The sequence below is a fragment of the Rosa chinensis genome, chromosome 4 (assembly GCF_002994745.2).
Source record: "Rosa chinensis cultivar Old Blush chromosome 4, RchiOBHm-V2, whole genome shotgun sequence".
In the NCBI taxonomy this organism is placed as follows: Eukaryota; Viridiplantae; Streptophyta; class Magnoliopsida; order Rosales; family Rosaceae; genus Rosa; species Rosa chinensis.
In genome coordinates, this window is record NC_037091.1 from 31,354,173 (window position 1) to 31,374,855 (window position 20,683).

General features: G+C 37.6%; 3 protein-coding genes and 1 long non-coding RNA gene across 5 annotated transcripts; 1 reads left to right on the forward strand and 3 right to left on the reverse strand.

Moving 5' to 3' along the window:
* Window positions 1–611: 611 nt before the first annotated feature.
* Window positions 612–8,075, reverse strand: LOC112196856 (tropinone reductase homolog At5g06060). 2 transcript variants are annotated; one of them, XM_024337322.2, is made up of 5 exons: window positions 7,856–8,059; window positions 7,361–7,571; window positions 1,120–1,339; window positions 946–1,052; window positions 612–869 (listed from the first exon to the last, which is right to left on the reverse strand). In XM_024337322.2, the coding sequence occupies exons 1-5, from the start codon at window positions 7,963–7,965 to the stop codon at window positions 690–692; spliced, it is 828 nt and encodes a 275-aa protein (XP_024193090.1). In that variant the 5' UTR covers window positions 7,966–8,059; the 3' UTR covers window positions 612–689. The 2 variants fall into 2 exon arrangements, with proteins under 2 accessions (XP_024193090.1, XP_024193091.1); XM_024337323.2 differs by lacking the exons at window positions 612–869; window positions 946–1,052 and having other exon boundaries at window positions 1,207–1,340; window positions 7,254–7,571; window positions 7,856–8,075.
* LOC121052689 lies at window positions 2,118–4,637 on the reverse strand. The gene is made up of 4 exons (XR_005809797.1): window positions 3,942–4,637; window positions 3,729–3,859; window positions 2,862–2,954; window positions 2,118–2,348 (listed from the first exon to the last, which is right to left on the reverse strand). It is a non-coding gene; the product is annotated as an uncharacterized LOC121052689 (long non-coding RNA).
* A 6,706-nt stretch (window positions 8,076–14,781) lies between the features above and the next one.
* On the forward strand, window positions 14,782–16,644 carry LOC112199110 (zinc finger MYM-type protein 1-like). The gene is made up of 4 exons (XM_024340169.1): window positions 14,782–15,417; window positions 15,485–16,033; window positions 16,133–16,193; window positions 16,277–16,644. The coding sequence occupies exons 1-4, from the start codon at window positions 14,782–14,784 to the stop codon at window positions 16,642–16,644; spliced, it is 1,614 nt and encodes a 537-aa protein (XP_024195937.1).
* Window positions 16,645–17,044: 400 nt separating this feature from the next.
* Window positions 17,045–17,955, reverse strand: LOC112199111 (probable LRR receptor-like serine/threonine-protein kinase At3g47570). Its single transcript, XM_024340170.1, has 2 exons — window positions 17,640–17,955; window positions 17,045–17,481 (listed from the first exon to the last, which is right to left on the reverse strand). The coding sequence occupies exons 1-2, from the start codon at window positions 17,953–17,955 to the stop codon at window positions 17,045–17,047; spliced, it is 753 nt and encodes a 250-aa protein (XP_024195938.1).
* Window positions 17,956–20,683: the final 2,728 nt, after the last annotated feature.

Consider the following 20,683-nt stretch of genomic DNA (forward strand, 5'->3'; position numbering starts at 1 on the left):
GAGGAGTCGAAGTCGGTGATTTAATTGCCAGAGTTATGGGAGGTATTGAATTCGATCCTGAAATTCAAGCTTTGAATAGTAAGGATCTTGAGATTAGTAGGATGTTGTCTTCTGAAATGCCTTTAATGGTCGTCCGGAAGTGGATAGGTCTCGTTACCGGAGCCGATATATGATAACTTTACCTCTAATGATTATGCCCAGAAAGACAAAGCTCTGATGATTATGCCCAAGCAGTTTACCCAAGCAACACCGCTTTTACTTCTAACTCTTGACTAATCGAACTAACAGAGGTCTAACTGATAATCAACGGCTAGTTGAAATCTAGAAGAAATCAATGGTTCAGATTTGATAGTGAAGTCCACTGGCGGTGGATGAAATAGTTTTCGATAATCGATGACCAATCAATCAACTGTTTATTCTTCCTATTCAATACCTCGATGTTATGAGACTAGTTCATAAAAGGATAGATCAGCTTAACCTAGCTAGGTATCTAGTTAGCAGATTGGGATATGAAGCGAAAATTCTTTAAGTGAACTCATCAAAATGCCAAATGCCAAACAAATTGTCGAAATTAACTAACTTCTTAACAATTATTTTGATTGTTATAATCAGAAGGAGATACTACAGATAATTCATAGAAATTGCGTAACTGGCATCTGTGGGTGATATTTGCAATTAATTAATGCTCACTAGAATGAAAAGCCATTGATAGTCATCCCTCCGTCGATGCAAATAGTCTGTCCAGTTATGTAAGAGGCTGCGGGGAGGCACAAAAATGCTACCAATGCAGACACCTCTTCTGGCTCTCCAGGCCGTCCTAAAGGGGTTCGAGAGTTCACGGCCTCCAAATTTTTTACATCATTCAGATACTGCATGTAAAGATTTAGAATTGCATGTCAATTAGGTGGAACACAATCGAATGCATATGCATATAAATGATCTTACAGGTTCAGCGAGGGGAGTTCTGATGAACCAAGGTGCAACACTGTTAGTCCTTATCTTATCTTTCGCCCATTCACACGCCAAGTTTTTTGCCAATTGATTCATTGCTCCTAAAATCAACGGGTACAGTTTAGAGAAATTTAGCTAAAGTCCAAAGAGACTATGAATGAAAATTACCTTTAGTGGCAGCATATATACTCCCAACCTTCCCAAGTGATACCACACCAGCAACAGATGACAAAAGAATTATGTTACCAGCTCCTGAATCTTTGAGAAGAGGATGTGCAAGTTGGCACAAGTGGTATGTGGATTCAAGATTGGTACTCATGATAAATGAGTAATCTTCAGCTGCGTACTCGGTTGTTGGTTTTGGTATATTTGTTCCCACGTTGTTTATCTACAGCCAAACATTAAGAATAATAATTAGCTAGTTAATAACTTAATTAGGTCGGCCATCTACATTCATAGATGTTGGGATTATGTTGGAGAATCTGGTTGCTCTCACTTACATCTGAAGAAAAAGCAGGAAAATTCTACAATGTGTTAACGTATGACATGCATACAATTGACTTAAAAGTGGTAAAATAAGTCCTTAAAGTAGTAACATTAGTCCTTAAAGTAGTAATATGAGTCCTTAAAGTGGTAAATTTTCTTAGTTACCACATGAGTCCTCAAAATAGTAATATTAGTTCTCAAAGTTGTAACACACTACTAGCAAAACAACAATTACCCACGGATTTTAATCTGTGGGTAATAAGACTTTTACACACGGATATCAGTGTGTGATAGCCTTTACACACAGTGCACGCACAGATTGGTGTTACCGTGTGGTTTGGAGGGGGGGGGTAATGCTCATCTCACACGGATTATGTTGTCCGTGTGAAATACTAACGTGGGCCCCACTATAATTCCATAAATATAAATTACCGGAATGGAACGTAATCCGTGTGAACAACTCTATTTCACACGGATTTCTGTGTTAAATGTGTAAACTGTATTTCACACGGATTTCTGTGCGGGATATAACTCACACTGATTTCTGTGTCAAAACTTATAACTATTGACACGGATTTCCGTGTGAAATTCCTATACTCTTAACTCACACTGATTTCAGTGTGTAATAGTGACAGCATGTTAAAAAAAAAAATTCTGCTGATTAATTTGCAACCTGAACATAATAATACTTTTATTTCTGTACAATAAACATACTTCAAATATTTACAATGAAGTGCTTTACATTAAAGAAGCATTCACAACTTTTGGCATAAAAAAATCAAGGCCTTCCAAACATAATCACTACTGCATACAGTTCTTCCATTGCTCAAAATGCAGAGGATCAGAAGTGCTTTCCATAGAATCAAGGCTCTTCTATCAGCAGCTCTATCCCTATATTGATAGCTTTCAAGCTGGAAATTTGAAAGAAGACAAGTTATGAGGGAAGTGTGAAGATTGTGATAGAATTGCATCCTCAACATCTTACAATGATTAAAACTAAAAATGACTGCAATCAAACTGTAACCAATGCACTGTGTACCATACATGTGAATCTGGAAGTCTTAAAAAGTAAAAATTAACAAAATATATAGGATATGCAATTCGGACCAAATTAATAGTTTGGTGTATCCAGGTACTGTTCTAGATTTAATATATAAGTATATAACCGAACTCTGAGAGAATGAGGTATATTGGTAAGAGGGAATCTTTTTGACTAGTTACTTGTTGACATTATGGGTCTGCTTATGTAGCATTGCTTACTTGGACTGTGCAAGTGTGTAAAATTTGTGGTATTTGACAATTGATATACCTTTATAACTAGGATCACACCAATCATCAACAATTATCTTCTCAATCACAATTGAATTTAAAAGCAGAAATCTGATGAGTGCTAGTTCAGGTGTCATGCCGGAAATGTCACTTACTTTGACAACTCGCAGTTGGTTGAATGCACAATTGTTGCTATCATCTAACCAACAGCTTGCTTCTCTTCAAATGGGTCCATCTTGTCATTGATTCTACACAAAGATGAAAGTTTCTACAGCATTAGCATCTGAAATTTCTGAAGAAATAAAAGGTTAACAAATATAAAGTAGGTTGTAAATTTCATTTTAAATTGCATTTCAACTGCAACAGAACAAAACGAAAAATGAGGGAAAAATGACTGTTCAATTTGCAAGAACCTTAAGAAGAAGGTCAGAAACATGATTAATAAAAAGCTGTAAACCAAAAATATGAACAAAAACAAAGGTACTTTTTTTATGCATAAGCTGATTCATATATTAAAAAGACAAACAAAAAAAGGCACATAATGGTTCAACAATAAACCCGGATTAAATAAAAGAATGAGTTAATAGCCACCAATAGCAAAATAGAGATATACCCCAAGGAAAAGTTAAAAACAACAATACAGAGAGCAAAAATCACTTCAAGCTTACACATAAATCTAATGATCTAAATGTTGCTGTTATTCACACGAAATCAATAGAAAAAAGCAACTACAAACTAATGCAAAATGCAATTCCAATTTTATACTAAATTAACCACATCCTTGCTAATTTTACAGTACAGCTAATTGTACTAATCCAATAAGGAAAAGTGTTATGACTCCTACTTTCCGGTTTCCATTGATAGAGGTTGGCTAATGGTAGGATTCATAAAAGGAGTAGGTTATATGTTGAAATCAAATATAAATTAACACATTGCCAAAAACTCCTCAGCTCTATTATCTCCTTCAGCCTACTGTGCATAATTAAACAACAAATCTCACAAAAAGACATAAAAGATGAAACCTGGAGATTAACAATTAAAACAGAAACACTCTTGCTTGTTTCTTGTCGTACACATCCATGTTCTTGTTGTATTCAACCTTCCTCTTCTCTGCCTTCGCCTAGTAGGGTTCTTTCTCCGATATAATTTTTACCTAAAAGCAACAATCAGAAAACTATTGGAGAATATTCCAGCAATAAACAAATTATTTACAAAAAGAAAGCCTGAAAACTCACAACATTAGACAACGATCGTCATTTCTCACCACCAGTTTTGCCAACCTGGTCAATAACGTCAAAGAAATTATAATAGACTAATTAAAATCATTCAAAATTTCATATTTAGGAGAATTTAGCATGTAGATCTGGGAAATGAGATTGACTTACAGCAGCATCCAATTTTTTGTTGGAATGTTCCTACCTGTACCTCTCTAAAGGTAATATACTGTGTTAATTAGGGTCATGTTATCAGTCACAGAGAATTGAACTTTGCTTCCTCTCTTTTTCTCTTTGTCCGCAGAACCCAAATGGTTTTGCCCTCTGAACCAAAAGCCACTATTACGCAAACTATAATAGGAAATCAATGATACACAATCGCTCACCCGATCAAATATGCCTAAACTTCTCATGTTATACCCAATTGAATAAAATTAGCAGAAATCTGGGTCGACTATGCCGATGGAGTGGAGGGAGGCGGTGCTTGACAGTGGAAGTGAGCAGAGTCGGTGCGTGGGTTGTTGCAGGGACTCAAGGAGGCTGCGTTAAACTCGTCGGAGGTCGGTGATGGTGGAGGTGAGTCACGTTGGTGACCGGAAGTGGGTGTCGAAGGAGAGAGAAAACAGATCTAGTTCCTCTGTCCTCCATTAAACCAAAAAAATTTGGAGATGAGAGAGAGGGAGGCAGAGAAGAGGAGCTGGGATATGAGAGAGAGAGAGGGAGAGCGCTCTCCACTGCTAGCAGTGGGCAGAGGAGCAGAGAGAGGGTGGGGGAGGGGGCAGTGGGTGGAGGAGATGAGAGAGAGAGGGAGACATGAGAGAATTCGGAGGAGGGTTTACATTTTGGTCAAGTATTTTCTGGTTTTAAGCAGTATTATACACGGAATCTATGTGTTTATAGTATTTCACACGGAAATCCGTGTGAAATACATTTGCATTTACTACAGATATCCGTGTGAAATACATTTGCATTTACTACAGATATCCGTGTGAAATATATTTGCTACGGATATCCGTGTGTATGTACCTCAGAAATCCACGGAAATCCGTATGTAATACTACTAGGGGAGGGAAATTGATTTTGTTCCAAAAAAGTGAGCGGGAAAAAATTTACCACGAAAATCCGTGTGCGATACATATATATTTACCACTAATTTTCGTGTGTATTTATCTCGGTAATATATAACTGTTATATTAATTATTGTTTACACGGAATTCTGTCTCTATTCTATTTTTTTCACACGGAATTTAGTAGCTAATTTTTCTTTTCACACAGATATCCGTGTCTACATTTCACACAGATATTCGTGCGTTGCTCATTTCACAGATAATTCTGTATTAAACACTTATTGTAACGGAATTATGTAGCTAATAGAGTTTTTCACACGGAATTCTGTAGCTAATGGTTCTTTTCACACGGATTTCCATGTTAACATTTCACACAGATATTCGTGTGTATTACTCATTTCATACAGATGTCTGTACCAAAAACCGGTCAACCCTTTAAACGCTTCTACTTCCCTAAGGGGAGCCGACCCTTGAGGAGATAAAATTTCAGAAATTTTTACATTAGTTGATATAGCTTCTACCCATGAGAGCATGAGAGTTTACAGATCAAAAAAATAAGTTACGAGTGAGCGGTTATGAGCATATTAGTTTTATGTAGTATTTAAAGTTTAGGGTTGACCTACTAGATAGAAACCTAAACGACGACGAAAATAGCTGAAATTTTGAACACAACCATTTATTCTTATCATGATAACATCCTACGGTCGATTTTGATAAAGTCTATTTCCTACGCATTGTTGCTTATGGAAGGTATACTTTTCATTATAACTAATAAACTAGTTATACCACATTAGTAGACATATAAGAATTTTGTGCCATACATGTGATAAAAATTGAAAATTGATAAATTTGAGATTACCCATCTATTTATAGCGTATTAATATGTATGGTGTAAAAAAATTAACTCAATCCGCCGTTCTTTCAATATCAAATAAAGTGGTTAACCTTATATACACCTATACTTCTCTAAGGGGAGTAAAACCACGAGGAGATAAACTTTTCAAAATTTTTACATTATTTAGTATACCTCATATTCATGAGAGTATGAGAGCTGACAGATCGAAAAAATAAGTTGCGAACGAGCGGTTATGAACATAGTAGTTTTATGTGGTATTTAGGGTTCAGAGTTGATATAGTAGATCGATACCTAAACGATAACAAAAATAGCTGAAATTTTGACCATAACTATTTATTCTAATCATGACAACATCCAACGGTCGATTTTGATAAAGTCTATTTCCTCCACATTGTTGCTCATGGGAGGTATACTTTTATTTACAACTAATAAACTAGTTATAACACATTAATAGACATATAAGAATTTTGTGCAATCCAAAAGATAAAAATAAAAAATTGATAAATTTGACATTACTCATCCATTTATAGCGTATTAATAGGTACGGTGTAAAAAAATTAACTCAATCCGCCGTTCTTTCAATATCAAATAAGTAATTAACCTTATATACACATATACTTTTTCACACAGAATTATGTAGCTAATTGTTCTTTTCACACGGATATCCGTGTGAAAAGGTTTTAGTTTTTACACAGACATCCGTTACTGTTGTTTATTCACACGGATTTCTGTGTGTAGTCTCCTTTTCACACGGAATTCTGTAGGTCATTTTTCTTTTCACACGGATATCTGTGTCAACATTTTCACACTGAAATCCGTGTGTATTACTCTTTTCACACAGATATCTGTATCAAATATTTATTGTAATGGAAATCCGTCCCTCCATAATTCACATAACATAAAAAATTAATTATTTCGAAATAAACTAATTTATAATACGTACAGAAATCAGTGTGAATTGATTTTCACACAGATATCCGTGTGAAAATGATTTAGTTTTTACACAGATATCTGTGACTGTTGTTTATGCACACGGATTTCCGTTGATATTGTTATTGTATAAATTATTGTGGGCCCGATTATGCTCATTTCACACGGATTTCTGTTAGTATTTCTATTACACACGGATTTCTGTGGCTTTTAACTACAGTAAATCCGTGTGTATTGTTATTTTGCTAGTAGTGACATGAGTCCTTAAAGTGGCAAATTTTTTTTAGTTTACCATATGAGTCCTCAAAATACTAATTAGTCCTCAAAGTGGTAACATGAGTCCTTAAAGAGGTAAAAATAGTTAATGTATGAGAAATATTAACATATCATAGTTTTACCCGAAAAAGCAATATCACTTTTGAAAAAATATATGGTGAATGACGAGCATAAGATGTATGTAGTTATGTTGAGAACAATATTGGTGTGGGTTATTTTTGTAGGATTTTATGGAAATGATATCGCCCATGCAATCGTAAATAATGGGGGTTGTTATTGTAATAGATGGTAGGAATACATGGCATACTTACAAGGATGTTAAGCTTCCCATTAAACAGCAATGAGACCCTGTGTATTAGCTCCTCACGTTGGGTTTTTAAGACCATATCACAGATCGAACCAGTAACTTTATGAAAACCCTTCAACTTCCATTGACTCAAGCAGTCATTGAGTAGGACTTCATTTCGAGCACAAGTATGTACGCTTGCCCCTAGTCCAGCCAATTCTTCCACAATAGCATACCTAAAAACAACACAAGTGTCGTAGCAATGTTGTAATAGGAGTAAGATAGTACTAGGATCTAGATCTGAGTGAAGCAAACGAGGAAACTAGGCAAACCATTCGGGCACTCAATAAGTTACTCAATTTTCATTTTTACCCCACGAAAGGTTGAGGACCTCATTTTTACATTTGGACTGGGACAAACAAAATTTCATAAGTACTCTAACCTCAAAAGGATGTTTACGAAATTTAAAAAATGATAAAAAGAAATTTAATTAGTGAAGATTAATAACTAGGGGACTAACCCAATCCCTTTGGTTCCACCGGTGACAAGTGCAGTCATCCCCTCAAGAGACCATCTCCTGTTTCTGCTATTGACATCTGTTGTCGCCATCTTTCTCTCAACTTCGATCATCAATAACTTCAGATGCAGGCTGTTGCAAGTACTTCAAAATTTTTAATGTGGTTAGGATTAATATTGAGCAACCAAAAGTTGTAGATATATATGAAATACGAAAAGGACGTCCATGGTATAGATGGCGCAAGACATGTCAATCATTGAACCGCATACGCCCACAAAAACGTCACAAAGATATCAACAAAATATTTGCTTAATTGTAGAATCAGGGTTCTCCCTAGAGAATAAATTTTTTGTTACACTAGGACAAATTTTTTTTGAATATTTTTTTTAGTTTAGTTTTATAGCTCTGATTTTAAATTTTAGTTGAATGATTTTGTTCTTTAAATTTTACTCAGATTTTATATTTATACTATATTCCTTACAAAAATCAAATAAAAATATTTAATTATGATATTCGATTAACCTTAGTCGTTTTTATATTAATACTATATCCCTTGAATAGGCTCAAGTACTTCAAAACTTTCATCATTAATTTTTTATTTTGTTTTGTTTCTAAGTACTTTTGATGAAGATGAATGAATACTTGAGTTTTAATTGAGCCGAAAACAATCTCAAGTTAATGAATATTTTAGGGCTAAATACTGTTTAGTACCTGTGGTATGAGCCAAACATCGATTCAGTCCCTCGATTTTCAATTTCATCAAAAACACCCATACAAAATCATATTCTCATCCAATAGGTCCCTCCGACTCAATTCCGTCAATTTCAGACGTTAAGTGCTGACATGACATTTCTAACTCATCAAAAGTGGGGCCCACATGGAAATGAAATTCCTAAACTGACTCTGACCAACCAAATATGGAAAAATCCAAAATAAATTAAACACTTTAGGGTTGGGGAGACTCGAACTCCCCCAACACATGTGCAAGCAAAAGCCCCAGACCACCAAACCACTTGCATGGTACTACTATATTGCAAACAAAAATAACATATATCTGTATATGATATATATATATATATATATATATATATATTTTTTTTTTAAAAGTCACCATCCTTCTCCACCCATCTCTCTCCTCCTCTCCTCTTCTTCTTCCTCTTCTGCCATGAAAAAGGTTTTTAACAAGAATTGAAGCAAAAGAATCAAAATTGGCAAAAACAAACAAGTAGATGAGAAGCAACGGCATCAGCTGGTAAAATGATTACCTTGACGACATCGTTGCTGCGAAGAAATCGATGATTGGAGCTATCGATGAAGAAGACGGAAGCAGTACCTTGGGCCTGGATCAAAATCGAACCAATTTCCAGATCAACAACAACAACATCACATCGATAGATATACATATTTATATATATATATATATATATATATATATATATATACACAGATATAGAGAGAAAGACGAACCCTAGCTTGTGAGAAGAAGAAAGATGAAACTGTACGTGAGCAGATAGAAGGAAGCGAAGTGTGCGAGCGAAAGAGAGAGAGAGAGAGAGAGAGAGAGAGAGAGCTAACGGAGCTTCTTGGCGATCGAGGCCGGACCACAAACTGAAAGGAGGGGGAGGACAGGTTTCAAAGATCGGAGCAGAACCCAGAAAGGGTTTGGATGTGAGAGACGAAGAAGGCATTGAATTGAGCTCACAAAATCTCAGCTCGCCCACAACAACCGAAGTTGAATTTCAATGAGGAGCAAAGGAGGAGCTTCTTCTTCTTGGGGTTAAATTTCAATTCTTGTCAAAAACCTTTTTCATGGCGGAAGAGTTAGAAGAAGAGGAGAGGAGGAGAGAGATGGGTGGAGAAGGACGATGACTTTAAAAAAAAAATATATATATTATACAGATATATGTTATTTTTGTTTGCAATATCGCAATACACCTTTGTTAAAAGGAAGGGTGCTCCTTGATTCAAGGCCAATGTCCTAATCATCATGCATGATTATGCATGAGTGGAAGAACTATTCAGTTAAGCAAAGCAGAAGAAATTCTCTCACTCTCTCTCACTCGTCCGAAAGCCACCAGAAAAAAGTTGGCCTAGCTCTCTCTCCCTCCACCGGCCACCAATTAAGACCAGACCACTTCCTATAGCTTCGCCTCGACCTTGCGCAGTTTCCAGTGGCAGCTTTGCACTGCAACACGGCCGGCAGTGGCGGCGGAGGACACGGTTCCATTTTGAGCTCGTTTTGGTTCGATCTCGATATCTTGAGCTACAGGCCACCAATTCTCTTGATTTTTAGCTCATTGGACTCGCCTCAACCTCATGAAGCTCCCAGAAGAAACCTTACACGGTGGAGTGGTCTGTGACGGCGGCTGCAAGTCAACCCCGACTTAGATCGAACGGAACTTTCGATCCGGATATCTCGAGCTGTAAAGCTTCGTTTTGAGTGATTATTAAACTGGGGAGATCGCCTTGAGTTTCTGAACAAATCTCCAGAAGTGATCGAAGCGATTCGTGGAAGTTTTTACGTCGAACTCAAGCTCGCCGGATTCTGGAAATTTTCCGGCCGCCGAGACTATTTTGGTACTTTTGTACCTCTTCCCGTTATTTTCTGATCTTGAGCTAGTTATGAAAAATTATCAGCATGTTAAAATGAAGAAGTTTGTAGTTGACAACTTTCGCATCTGAGGTGGTTGGCCGGAGTTGACAGCCGCGTTGACCGCCGTATGACCTCCGCATGTGGCGGCGCGTCCGACCTTATTTTGAGTTTATATTATCTGGACAATGATCTACGCATCCATACGAGCGTTTTGATATATTACAAGGTTATTTTAGAAAAAGTTGATAAATAGTGGATTAACGTTTTGACGTTACTATTTAACGTTTTTACGTTTTATCTTCGGTTTACGATTTACGGAGATCAGACCATCGATTTTACTTCAAATTTTAATATGTTGATCGTATGACTGTCCCGATGACTTTGTGTATTCACGGGCGAAGATCCGACCGTTGGCTCTTTGTATAATTGTGAAATAGTGATTTAGAAGGCGATACGTGAGAATCCGACCGTCAGATTTTTATATAAATCTGAGGAGATGTTAGTAAAGGCGATTCAGGAAGATCCGACCATTGGATCTTCGTGATAATTTTGGGAGGATGATCCAAAGGGCGATCCGTGAGGATCCGACCGTTGGATCATAGTATAATTTTGATCCGACCGTTGGATAATCGTTTAACTTCAATCCGACCGTTGGATTGTAGTATTTGTGTGGTTTATGAATGATTTGCTAAGTTAAAATCGTATCTGACCAAGTGATTGACGGATTGATTTGGCGGACGATTGTGAATCGTATATTGAGCTGTTAAGAAGACGCAGCGGGATTTTAGAGGTGAGTAACCTCACGTGGTTCAAATTACGAACCGAGTACTTTTAATTACTTTATTTTCTGTGGTAATTATGTGAAAATATTTATGGAATAAATATTTGTTTTAAATCATATGGACTTGATCAACTACGGTCCATAGGTAAGTAAAATGATTTAATTATACCAAAATGAATTTCACGATTTTTTATGCTTCAATTATTGTTGGTATTAGTGATTATCCCTGAACGGATAATTACGTATATATATATATATATATATATATATTTAAGTGGTTATATATGGAATGGTGTGACATTGAGGTGTGTGTGGAATTGCGATAACTTGGTTATGAGATGATATCGTTTTTGAAATTGCCATGATTAATTGTGATAATGGTGACCGATGAATGTTCGTAATAATCATGTTGACCTTCTGAGTTGAATAGAGGATAGAGAAGGTAGGGGTCTGAGGACAGGGGTCCAAGGATCGAGGGTTATTAAATAACCCGGATAGAGAAGGTAGGGGTCTGAGGACAGGGGTCCAAGGATCGAGGGTTATTAAATAACCCGGACAGAGAAGGTAGGGGTCTGAGGACAGGGGTCCAAGGATTGAGGGTTATTAAATAACCCGGATATATGTCGTTTACCAAACCTAGGCCAAGGTGATGTAACGATGTAGTTAGAGCTCTAACATGTTGTGGGAAAGACCACAGTGGAGATACTGCACGGGTGGGAAAGACCACATGCAGTGAGGAGGATTGCACGGGTGGGAAAGACCACATGCAATGGGCATAGTAAGGGTTGTGGGAAAGACCACATAGGTGATATAGAGGTCAGGGAATTTTTTAAGAATGTATTCCTTGTTGTTTCCTGTAAGTTGGTTGATGGTTGCATTGTGGATGTTGAGATTGTTGGTTGTTCCTTGAGTCAAAGGAATTGTAATTTAGTAAATCAACAGTTCATTCTTGTTTACTCATACGAGCTGTCAAAAGCTTACCGGGTTTGGTGTTGTTGCAATCCCGGTACACTATTCAAATTGTGTAGCAGGTAATCCTGCAGGTCAGGAGAATCAGGGCGGTGATCGTGCGGGTTAGAGTATTTGTTTTAGATTTACAGAATTGTAATAGTGAGGTGAGTTAAGCTCATTTGAGCCTTACAATTTGATTGGTAAGAGTGTGCTGTAATAAATAACTTGAGGATTTGGTTTATTGTATTATTGAGAGGTGTGAAGTGTGGTTGTTTGTGAGAAAAAAAAATTCAGGACGTTATTTGTAATTGTTATTATTCATGTTTCGGTTTTGAATTTATTATTCAAAGTTCGGGGCGTGACAGTAAGCAGGTAGGAAACAATCAAAACTCCTTTTTGATCAAGGATTAACAAATCCTTATCCTATGTGGAATCAGATCCACACACCCAACACTAAATAGCTCCATACAAGCTTGCAAAATTGAGCTACCTATTGGTTTGCACAGCATTGAAAATTTGAAAGCTTCAAATCATGTCTTGCCTTTGTAGAACTAAATACAATTAATTTCTGAAAGAGATAAACAAACCCTTCACTTATTTTGGAGAAAAAAACTTATGACTTATGAGTACTCATAACAAACACAACATGGGCCATTGTTCAATCTTCAAAGCAGTAGAAGAAAACAGAAAGAACCCCACTATAAGAAAAACAAAATAGCAATGTAAAGTTTGAAACTTTCCCAAAGCCAAAGGTAAAAGTTGCCGGTTTTACCTTACTAAATTGCCGACGGCACCCTCTGTTTCCACTTTTCCTGGATGAAATCTGATCCCCTTTAAGCTTTCTTATCAAGAGTAAAGAAAGCGCGCGTGCTTTTACTCTAATACTGCTATACTACGGTTTCGTTTTAGCTTGCCTTCACTTTTCTTGATGAAGTCCAAACGGCGACGTTTTAGCCCTGCTACAAAGTACAAAAGCCCCATTCTATAGCTTTTTTGTGTTTTTGTCGTCTACTCAGGGTTTCCATTCCATTGAAGGGCCTTTACTTGTCGATACCCAGGTACAATAGTCTCCTATTGTTTTTATTGCTTTGCTGCTTGTGAAGATTACGAGCAGCTATATTCCTATTATTAAAAGTGATAATTTTATTCAAAAGATGCTACAATACATTTTGGTTGCATTGCTCTACCATATACTGAATTACTGATACAAATTTTGTTTCTATTTTTCTATTACACTATTTAGTGCTGAATTCAATCTTACATGATAAAGCATAATTTGTATAACTAATATCTTTATACACACTCACTGACCCACACACACAGTGGTGGACGCACAGTGGGACGAGTGGGGGCAGCTGCCCCCAGTCAGCTTTTGACATTTGGCAACTGACCTTTTTTTTATTTTTTATATGGGCCATGTTATACGTTGACACTTCCGGAGATGTACCTTTTCTTCTTCTGTTTGTTCTGCTGAGAATCCCCAAGCAACCAAACTCAGTACTCAAACAACCAAACTCAATACTTCCAGTCTTTGTTTCTAGTCCGACATCATCGACTCTTTTAGTTTTCCATATCTGCTCTTCTGCAACGCACAGTGGGATGAGTGGGAGTAGCTGCCCCCAGTCAGCTTTTGACATTTGGCAACTGACCATTTTTTTTTATATGGGCCATGTTATACGTTGACACTTCCGGAGATGTTTCCTATCTAATACACACACACACACACACACACACACACACACACACATAAGTACGGTTGCATCTCACCAAATCTCTATCATTCATATATAATTTTATATATGCAAAAGCTGATCCCTTTTCCTAGAGTCCCAGACGACCTCATACCTTTTCTTCTTCTGTTTGTTCTGCTGAGACTCCCCAAACAACCAAACTCAGTACTCAAACAACCAAACTCAATACTTCCAGTCTTTGATTCGAGTCCGACATCATCGACTCTTTTAGTTTTCCATATCTGCTCTTCTGCAACTCAGCCTTGGATTGATCATTGATGTATCTTAAAGGTTACTTCTTTATCTTCTAGTTTACTTCCCAAATATATGACTTTGTTGATTAGATTAAGTTACTCTTTTTTATGAAAATTGCAGTTGTGAAAGATTAAAGATGGAGAGATTCTTTAAACGAACATCAAATGAGTTATCATCACCCCTCGTAGAGAGTGACAGATCAAAACAGAGTTGGGTAGAAATTGATTTGGCTAATCTTCCTTTTGATCCTGGAGAAAGAACTAAAATTTCAGATTATCATCCAAATATTAGGGATCAAATTAGAAGAGAGTATCTGCTAAGAGGTCCTTGTCAGCCTAGAAATCATCAGTTTGTCCAAACACAGTGCGGAGAAGGGAAACGAAGGTTTGTCTTTGATTGGTTTAATGACTTCCCTAATTGGTTAGAATATAGCGTAGCCAAAGATGCTGCATTTTGTTTGTGCTGCTATCTGTTCAAATCAAATGTTGGTGAGCAACGAGGAGGTGATTGTTTTACTGGTATTGGTTTTCGAAATTGGAAGAAAAAAGAAAGATTGCATGATCATGTAGGGAAGCAGAATAGTGTCCATAATCAAGCACTGCAAAAATGTGAAGCTTTGATGAATGAAAAGCAGCATATTCGAAACATTATTGATCAGAATGTACATCAATCCCGAATAGATTATCGAGTTCAACTAGAAGCTTCAGTTGATTGCATTCGGTTTCTTCTAAGACAAGGCCTTGCCTTTCGTGGTCATGACGAGTCAGAGAACTCAAGCAATCAAGGTAACTTTCTTCAGGTTTTGCAATTTCTCGTTGATCACAATGATGAAGTGAGAGCTGTTGCATTGAAGAATGCTCCTGAAAATCTTAGATTGACATCACCTAGGATTCAAAAGTACATTGTTAATGCTGCTGCTGTTGAAACTACAAATGTTATTATGAGAAACATGAGTGATGCCTTTTTTTCTATCCTAGTTGATGAATCTAGGGATGTATCTGTGAAGGAGCAAATGGCTGTTACCTTTCGTTATGTGGATAAAAATGGGTGTGTGATTGAATCCTTCATAGGCATTGAACATGTAGCGAGTACTACTGCAATCTCACTTAAGAAAGTTATAGATGCACTATTCTCTAAACATGGATTAAGCTTCTCTAGGATACGTGGTCAAGGTTACGATGGCGCCAGTAATATGAGTGGAGAACTTAATGGTCTGAAGACCCTTATTTTGAAGGATAACTCGAGTGCCTTTTATGTTCATTGTTTCGCACATCAGCTTCAATTAGCTTTGGTCGGTGTAGCCAAGAAACATGAAATTGTAGGTCTTTGCATCAATTGGTAGTGTTGTAAACATTGTTGGGGCATCTTCTAAACATCGAGACATTCTTCGAGAAAAGCAAGCTCTTAAAGTCATTGAGGCACTTAAAGTTGGAGAACTTACAAGTGGACACGGACTCAATCAAGAAACTGAAATTAAGCATTCATGTGATACGCGTTGGAGCTCACATTATGGTACTCTTCTAAACTTTACTGTCATGTTTTCTTCCATAATTGATGTGTTGGATGAAATAGCATTTGATAAAGTGAGTTCTGATCAGAAGCATGAAGCTTTTATTTCTTTGAAGTTGCTGCAATCATTTGATTTCATATACAGTTTGCATTTGATGAGAATTATACTTGGAATCACTCATGAGTTATCACAAGCACTACAAAAAGATGGTCAGGACATAGTGAATGCTATGGATTTAGTGAAAGTGTGCAAGAGAAAATTGCAGACTTTTAGGGAGAGTGGATGGCTTTCTTTGTTTGAGCAGGTTGTTCTATTTTGTGGAAAAGAGAATATTAGTGTTCCAAACATGGATGATCAATATGTATGTCCAGGAAAATCAAGGCGTAGAGCTCCTGAAATGACAAATATGCATTACTATCGCTTTGACTTCTTTTGTGCAGTAATTGATTTCCAACTTCAGGAGCTAGATAACCGTTTCAGTGAGGCTACTACTGAACTTCTCCTTTGTTTGGCATCTCTAAGTCCTAATTATTCATTTGCAACTTATAATAAGCAAAGTTTGATGTGTCTTGCTGAGCTTTATCCTCATGATTTTCTGCATCAGAGTTGTTGTTGCTAGAATGTCAGTTAGAGACTTATATTGATGATATGCGATCTAACAACAAGTTCCAAGAATTGCAAGGGATTGCTGATCTTGCAAAGAAATTAGTTGAGACAAGAAAGCATAAGACATATCCTTATGTTTATTTGCTGATCACTTTGGCTCTAGTACTTCCTGTTGCAACACCCTCTGTTGAAAGAGCTTTCTCTGCCATGAATATTATAAAGAATCGAATTCGCAATCGAATGGGAGATCAATGGATGAATGACTGCTTAATTGTATATCTTGAGAAGGATATATTCAATTCCATTGACAATGAGTCTATTATTCAGCGATTTCAAAACATGGCACCTCGTAGAGGACAATTATAGATGTGGAAGTACTCTGCTTTTCTAGGTATGTGCTCTTTTTTGCTTCTTGCAAGCTCTCTGTTTTGTTAAACCTTTTGTGCTATTGGACATTGTTTTTCCAAGTTGAAGGGCTGAGCATGATAGTTTGTAATGAATGAGTCACATGACATTTGCTAGTAAACCCTGTTTCTTTGATTGCATTCCTTTACTTCCTCTTTGGTGCAAATCTGTTAATGAATGAGTCACTTGAAATTTTCTATTAAACTCTGTTTCTTTGAATGAGTAAACTATGCTTCCTATTTGATACAAGTTTGTTAATAAATGAGTTACTTGAAACCTGCCCCCAGTGATATATATTCCTGCATCCGCCACTGCACACACACACTCTTTAATCTCAAAAGACTTAGGATATGCAATGAGATTAGGTGACAAACTTGGTCTTGGTCGATTTGAGATAGGAATCTCTAATTGCAGTCATCTTGTTCACAACCACATTCATGTGAATGCGCTCACTTGGTGATACTGTGGAGCATGAGAGACCAATCTGCATCACTGAAATCAAGCATTCTTCCAATCTTCTTGCTTTCACTCGGCCTTTATCCTTATACCTGGCTATCGCCCTTTCTTGTATGTCATTGCTGTATTTGTCATCATTATCCTCATCTGCTTCCAGGACCAATGAAGTGTCAACTATGTCCATGACACGGTCAGGGAAAGCCATGGCTGTGAATTGGTGAATGCTTAGACCAACTTTGAACATTTCGTCCGTTGGCCTTTTCCCTGTGAACATTTCTAGCAATAGAATCCCATAGCTATAGATATCTCCCAGAATAGAAACTTGACCTCCCATGCCATATTCTGCCATTTAAAACACACATTAGGATGTCATAGTCAAATAGCAATGCTACTTCACCTGAATTTTGCTGCTACTTTGCTTCCAGCAATATAGAGGCAGTTATCTTTGTGATCAATAAGCTATTAGGAATAGAAAAGGAAAATAATTATAAAATTTATACCTGGAGGAATGTAGCCTATGGAACCCTTTAGCCTAGCTGATATGGTCTGACTTTTGGAATGATTATTTGATGCTTCGAAGAGGAAGCTTGCTAAACCAAAGTCACCAACATGGGCTACCATATACTCATCGAGAAGGACATTGCTTGGCTTTAGATCACAATGAACAATGGGAGTTTCACAATCCTTGTGTAGGTAATCTAACGCGCAAGCAACATCAATGGCAATATTGAGCCTTTGGATGAGGCTCAATGTCTTACTTTGAGATCCGTCATCTTCTCTAGGGTGCAGCCAAGGATCTAGACTTCCTTTTTCCATGAAATTGAAAACTAGACTTGTCACCCCCCGAATTTTGAATAACCAATTCAAATCCGAAACGTGAATTAAATAACATACTTAAATAACATCCAGAATTTTTTTCCAAAAACAAACACACCACTCGCCACTCGTATATAAAATCCCGAAAACCTCGAGTTCAATATTACAACTCACTCTCACAAAGTAAAATTGTAAAGCTCTAGATGAGCATGACAACCTCACAATAGAAGGAAAAGAAAGTAAATGCTGCAACTCTTAACCAGCTCGGTCTCCGCCCTGATTATCCTGACCTGCAGGATTATCCGCTACACCGTTTGAATAGTGTACCGGGATTGCAACAACACAAAACCCAGTAAGCTTTCTGAAAGCTCGAATGAGTAAACAAGAAATGAACGGTTGATTTATTAAATCACAATTCTTTTAACTCAAGTAAACAACCAACAACCTCAACACCCACAAAGAAAAAGTCAAACCAACTCACGGGAAACAACAAGGAATACATCCTCACAATCTCCTAACCTCAATATCACTTATGTGGTCTTTCCCACAACCTGTAAATATCACCACTGTGGTATTTCCCGCAACACGTTAGAGCTCTAACTACATCGTTACTTGTCACCTTGGCCTAGGTTCAAGTAAACGACATATTTCCGGGTTACTTAATAACCCTCGAACTTTGAACCTTTCCCCTGTCCTCAGAACACATACACTCCAGTTATCGTTAAACCGAAGGACCTTAGACCATTCAGTCCTCGGAACCCTACATTCTCTACCTTATATTCAACTCACAAGGTCACAAACATTCATCGATAATCATTATCACAATTAATCATGGCAATTTATAAAAAAAAAAAACAATATCATATCATAAACCAAGTTATCACAATTCCACACACACCTCATTGTCACACCATTCCATATATATTCACGTAAATATATATATACTTAATCATCCACTCAGGAATGACCACTAATACTAAATTCCCGCTGCATCTTCTTAACAGCTCAAAATATGATTCACAATCGTCCGCCAACTCAAACCGTCAATCACCTAACCAAATACGATATTTAACTAGCGCACAATTCATAAAATGCACTTATACGAAGATCCAGCGGTCGGATCTTCACCTGTGACCACACAAAGTCATCGGGACAGTTCTACGATCATTATATCAAAACTACAAGTCTATCGAACGGTCCGATCTTCGCAGATCACAAATCGAATGATCGAAATCGTAAAATTCATGATTTAATCATACTATATCCAAAAATTACACGTTGTATATTGAAATGCTCGTATCAACATGTAGAACATAAAAATGGACAGAAACTGCCCTTGGGGTGGCTGGAATTGGCCGGAAACAGCCGCCGGAATTAGAGGCAGAGCCGCCTCTGACCACCCCCAATGGCGTCGGGGCCAGGCTACTCCTCTTCGTTTCATAGAGTTGAACAACTTTCCTAACTAGCATGAAGTCAGAAAATGAATGGAAGTGGTCGAAAATACCTGAAAACAGTGCGGTTTGGTCGGAAATTTTCCAGGAACCGGCGAAGCTCCGACGAACGTTAAAACCTCCACTTCAGGCATTGTACATCTTGGTGCTTGTTTAGAAACTCAAGGCGAGTTCAACAAGCCAAGAAACTTGAAGAATTGTGGCCAGAAGAGAGAGAGTTTGGCCAGCAAATGGGAAGCCCAGAAACAGGCTCGGGAGGGAGGAGAGATAGAAATTGTCTGGGGCTAGCTTATCATTGTTTCACCATTTCATGGACAATCTGAGCAAAAGCACAAGCTTAATTGTATGATTCTTCCAAGGACGTGGTCTTGTTGCTTGTCACAAAGCTGTAGCATTTCCAATTATGCTTTAATCACGTAAAATATTAAAGCACTAGTCTTTCTCTTTATGTGATTTTAACGTCTTCCCACTACCGCTTAAAATACGGAACACACCACTACTTTGATTAAAAGTGTTTGCCTTAATTAGTGGCAACACCAGCAGCTGCGGCGAGGACCACGAGGTCCGCGCCCCCAAGAAGTGGGCCTAGCATTGGATCTAGGAGAAGACCCGCTGCCTTATCAGCTTCCGCCGCGAGGTCGATGGCCTCTTTAACACCTCCAAGTCCAACAGAGAAAGCACGAAGACTTGGATTGCAAAACAACCAAAACAATCACAGATGTATTAGATCAAATTAACACAAAATTTCATTCCTCCTTTGAAATCGCCTCAACAACATCAATGCAGACCTATTGTGAAATGGGCAATGAAGAAGAAGAACCAAGAAGACGTTGCAGAAACCCTGAATTTCATTTTTCGTCACCACCCACACCCACACCTCCACCAAAACTTGAACTCAAACTCAAAATCCATTAATATCAAGTTATTAACTACAACAAAAACACCAGCAAGTAATGATATAGATGATCTCTCCGCCCTCCTCCTTCCTCGATCTCAAGTCCCGCTTTGAGTACCTTAGAAGTTTCCAGAGAACCCAATCCAAATCCAAATCCAAATCCCAATCCCAATCTCAATCTCAATCCCAATTTCAATTTCAATTTCGTCCTCCAAAATGAAGGACATAGCCTCGCTTGTCAAAGATCTGAAATCGGCAATGAAGTGCGCCGCCGATCCTTTCGTCGAGGTCAACAACGTCAGCGTTATGTGCCTGAAATCGAGGAATACTGAGGTGTTGTTGTGGGAGGAATTGGCGAGGACAACCAGTCTTTTTAGAGAGT

Bases quoted from the DNA above. Each gene is read 5' to 3' on its own strand.
- LOC112196856 (XM_024337322.2), bottom strand. From the start codon at position 7,965: ATGATCGAAGTTGAGAGAAAGATGGCGACAACAGATGTCAATAGCAGA. The intron at 1,053-1,119 runs GTAATTTTCATT...CGTTGATTTTAG, and splicing joins TATATATGCTGCCACTAAAG to GAGCAATGAATCAATTGGCA. The intron at 870-945 runs GTAAGATCATTT...CTTTACATGCAG, and splicing joins GAACTCCCCTCGCTGAACCT to TATCTGAATGATGTAAAAAA.
- LOC112199110 (XM_024340169.1), top strand. From the start codon at position 14,782: ATGAATGAAAAGCAGCATATTCGAAACATTATTGATCAGAATGTACAT. The intron at 15,418-15,484 runs GTTCATTGTTTC...ATGAAATTGTAG, and splicing joins ATAACTCGAGTGCCTTTTAT to GTCTTTGCATCAATTGGTAG. The intron at 16,034-16,132 runs GTATGTCCAGGA...TTCCAACTTCAG, and splicing joins CAAACATGGATGATCAATAT to GAGCTAGATAACCGTTTCAG.
- LOC112199111 (XM_024340170.1), bottom strand. From the start codon at position 17,955: ATGGAAAAAGGAAGTCTAGATCCTTGGCTGCACCCTAGAGAAGATGAC. The intron at 17,482-17,639 runs GTATAAATTTTA...TTTAAATGGCAG, and splicing joins CATAGGCTACATTCCTCCAG to AATATGGCATGGGAGGTCAA.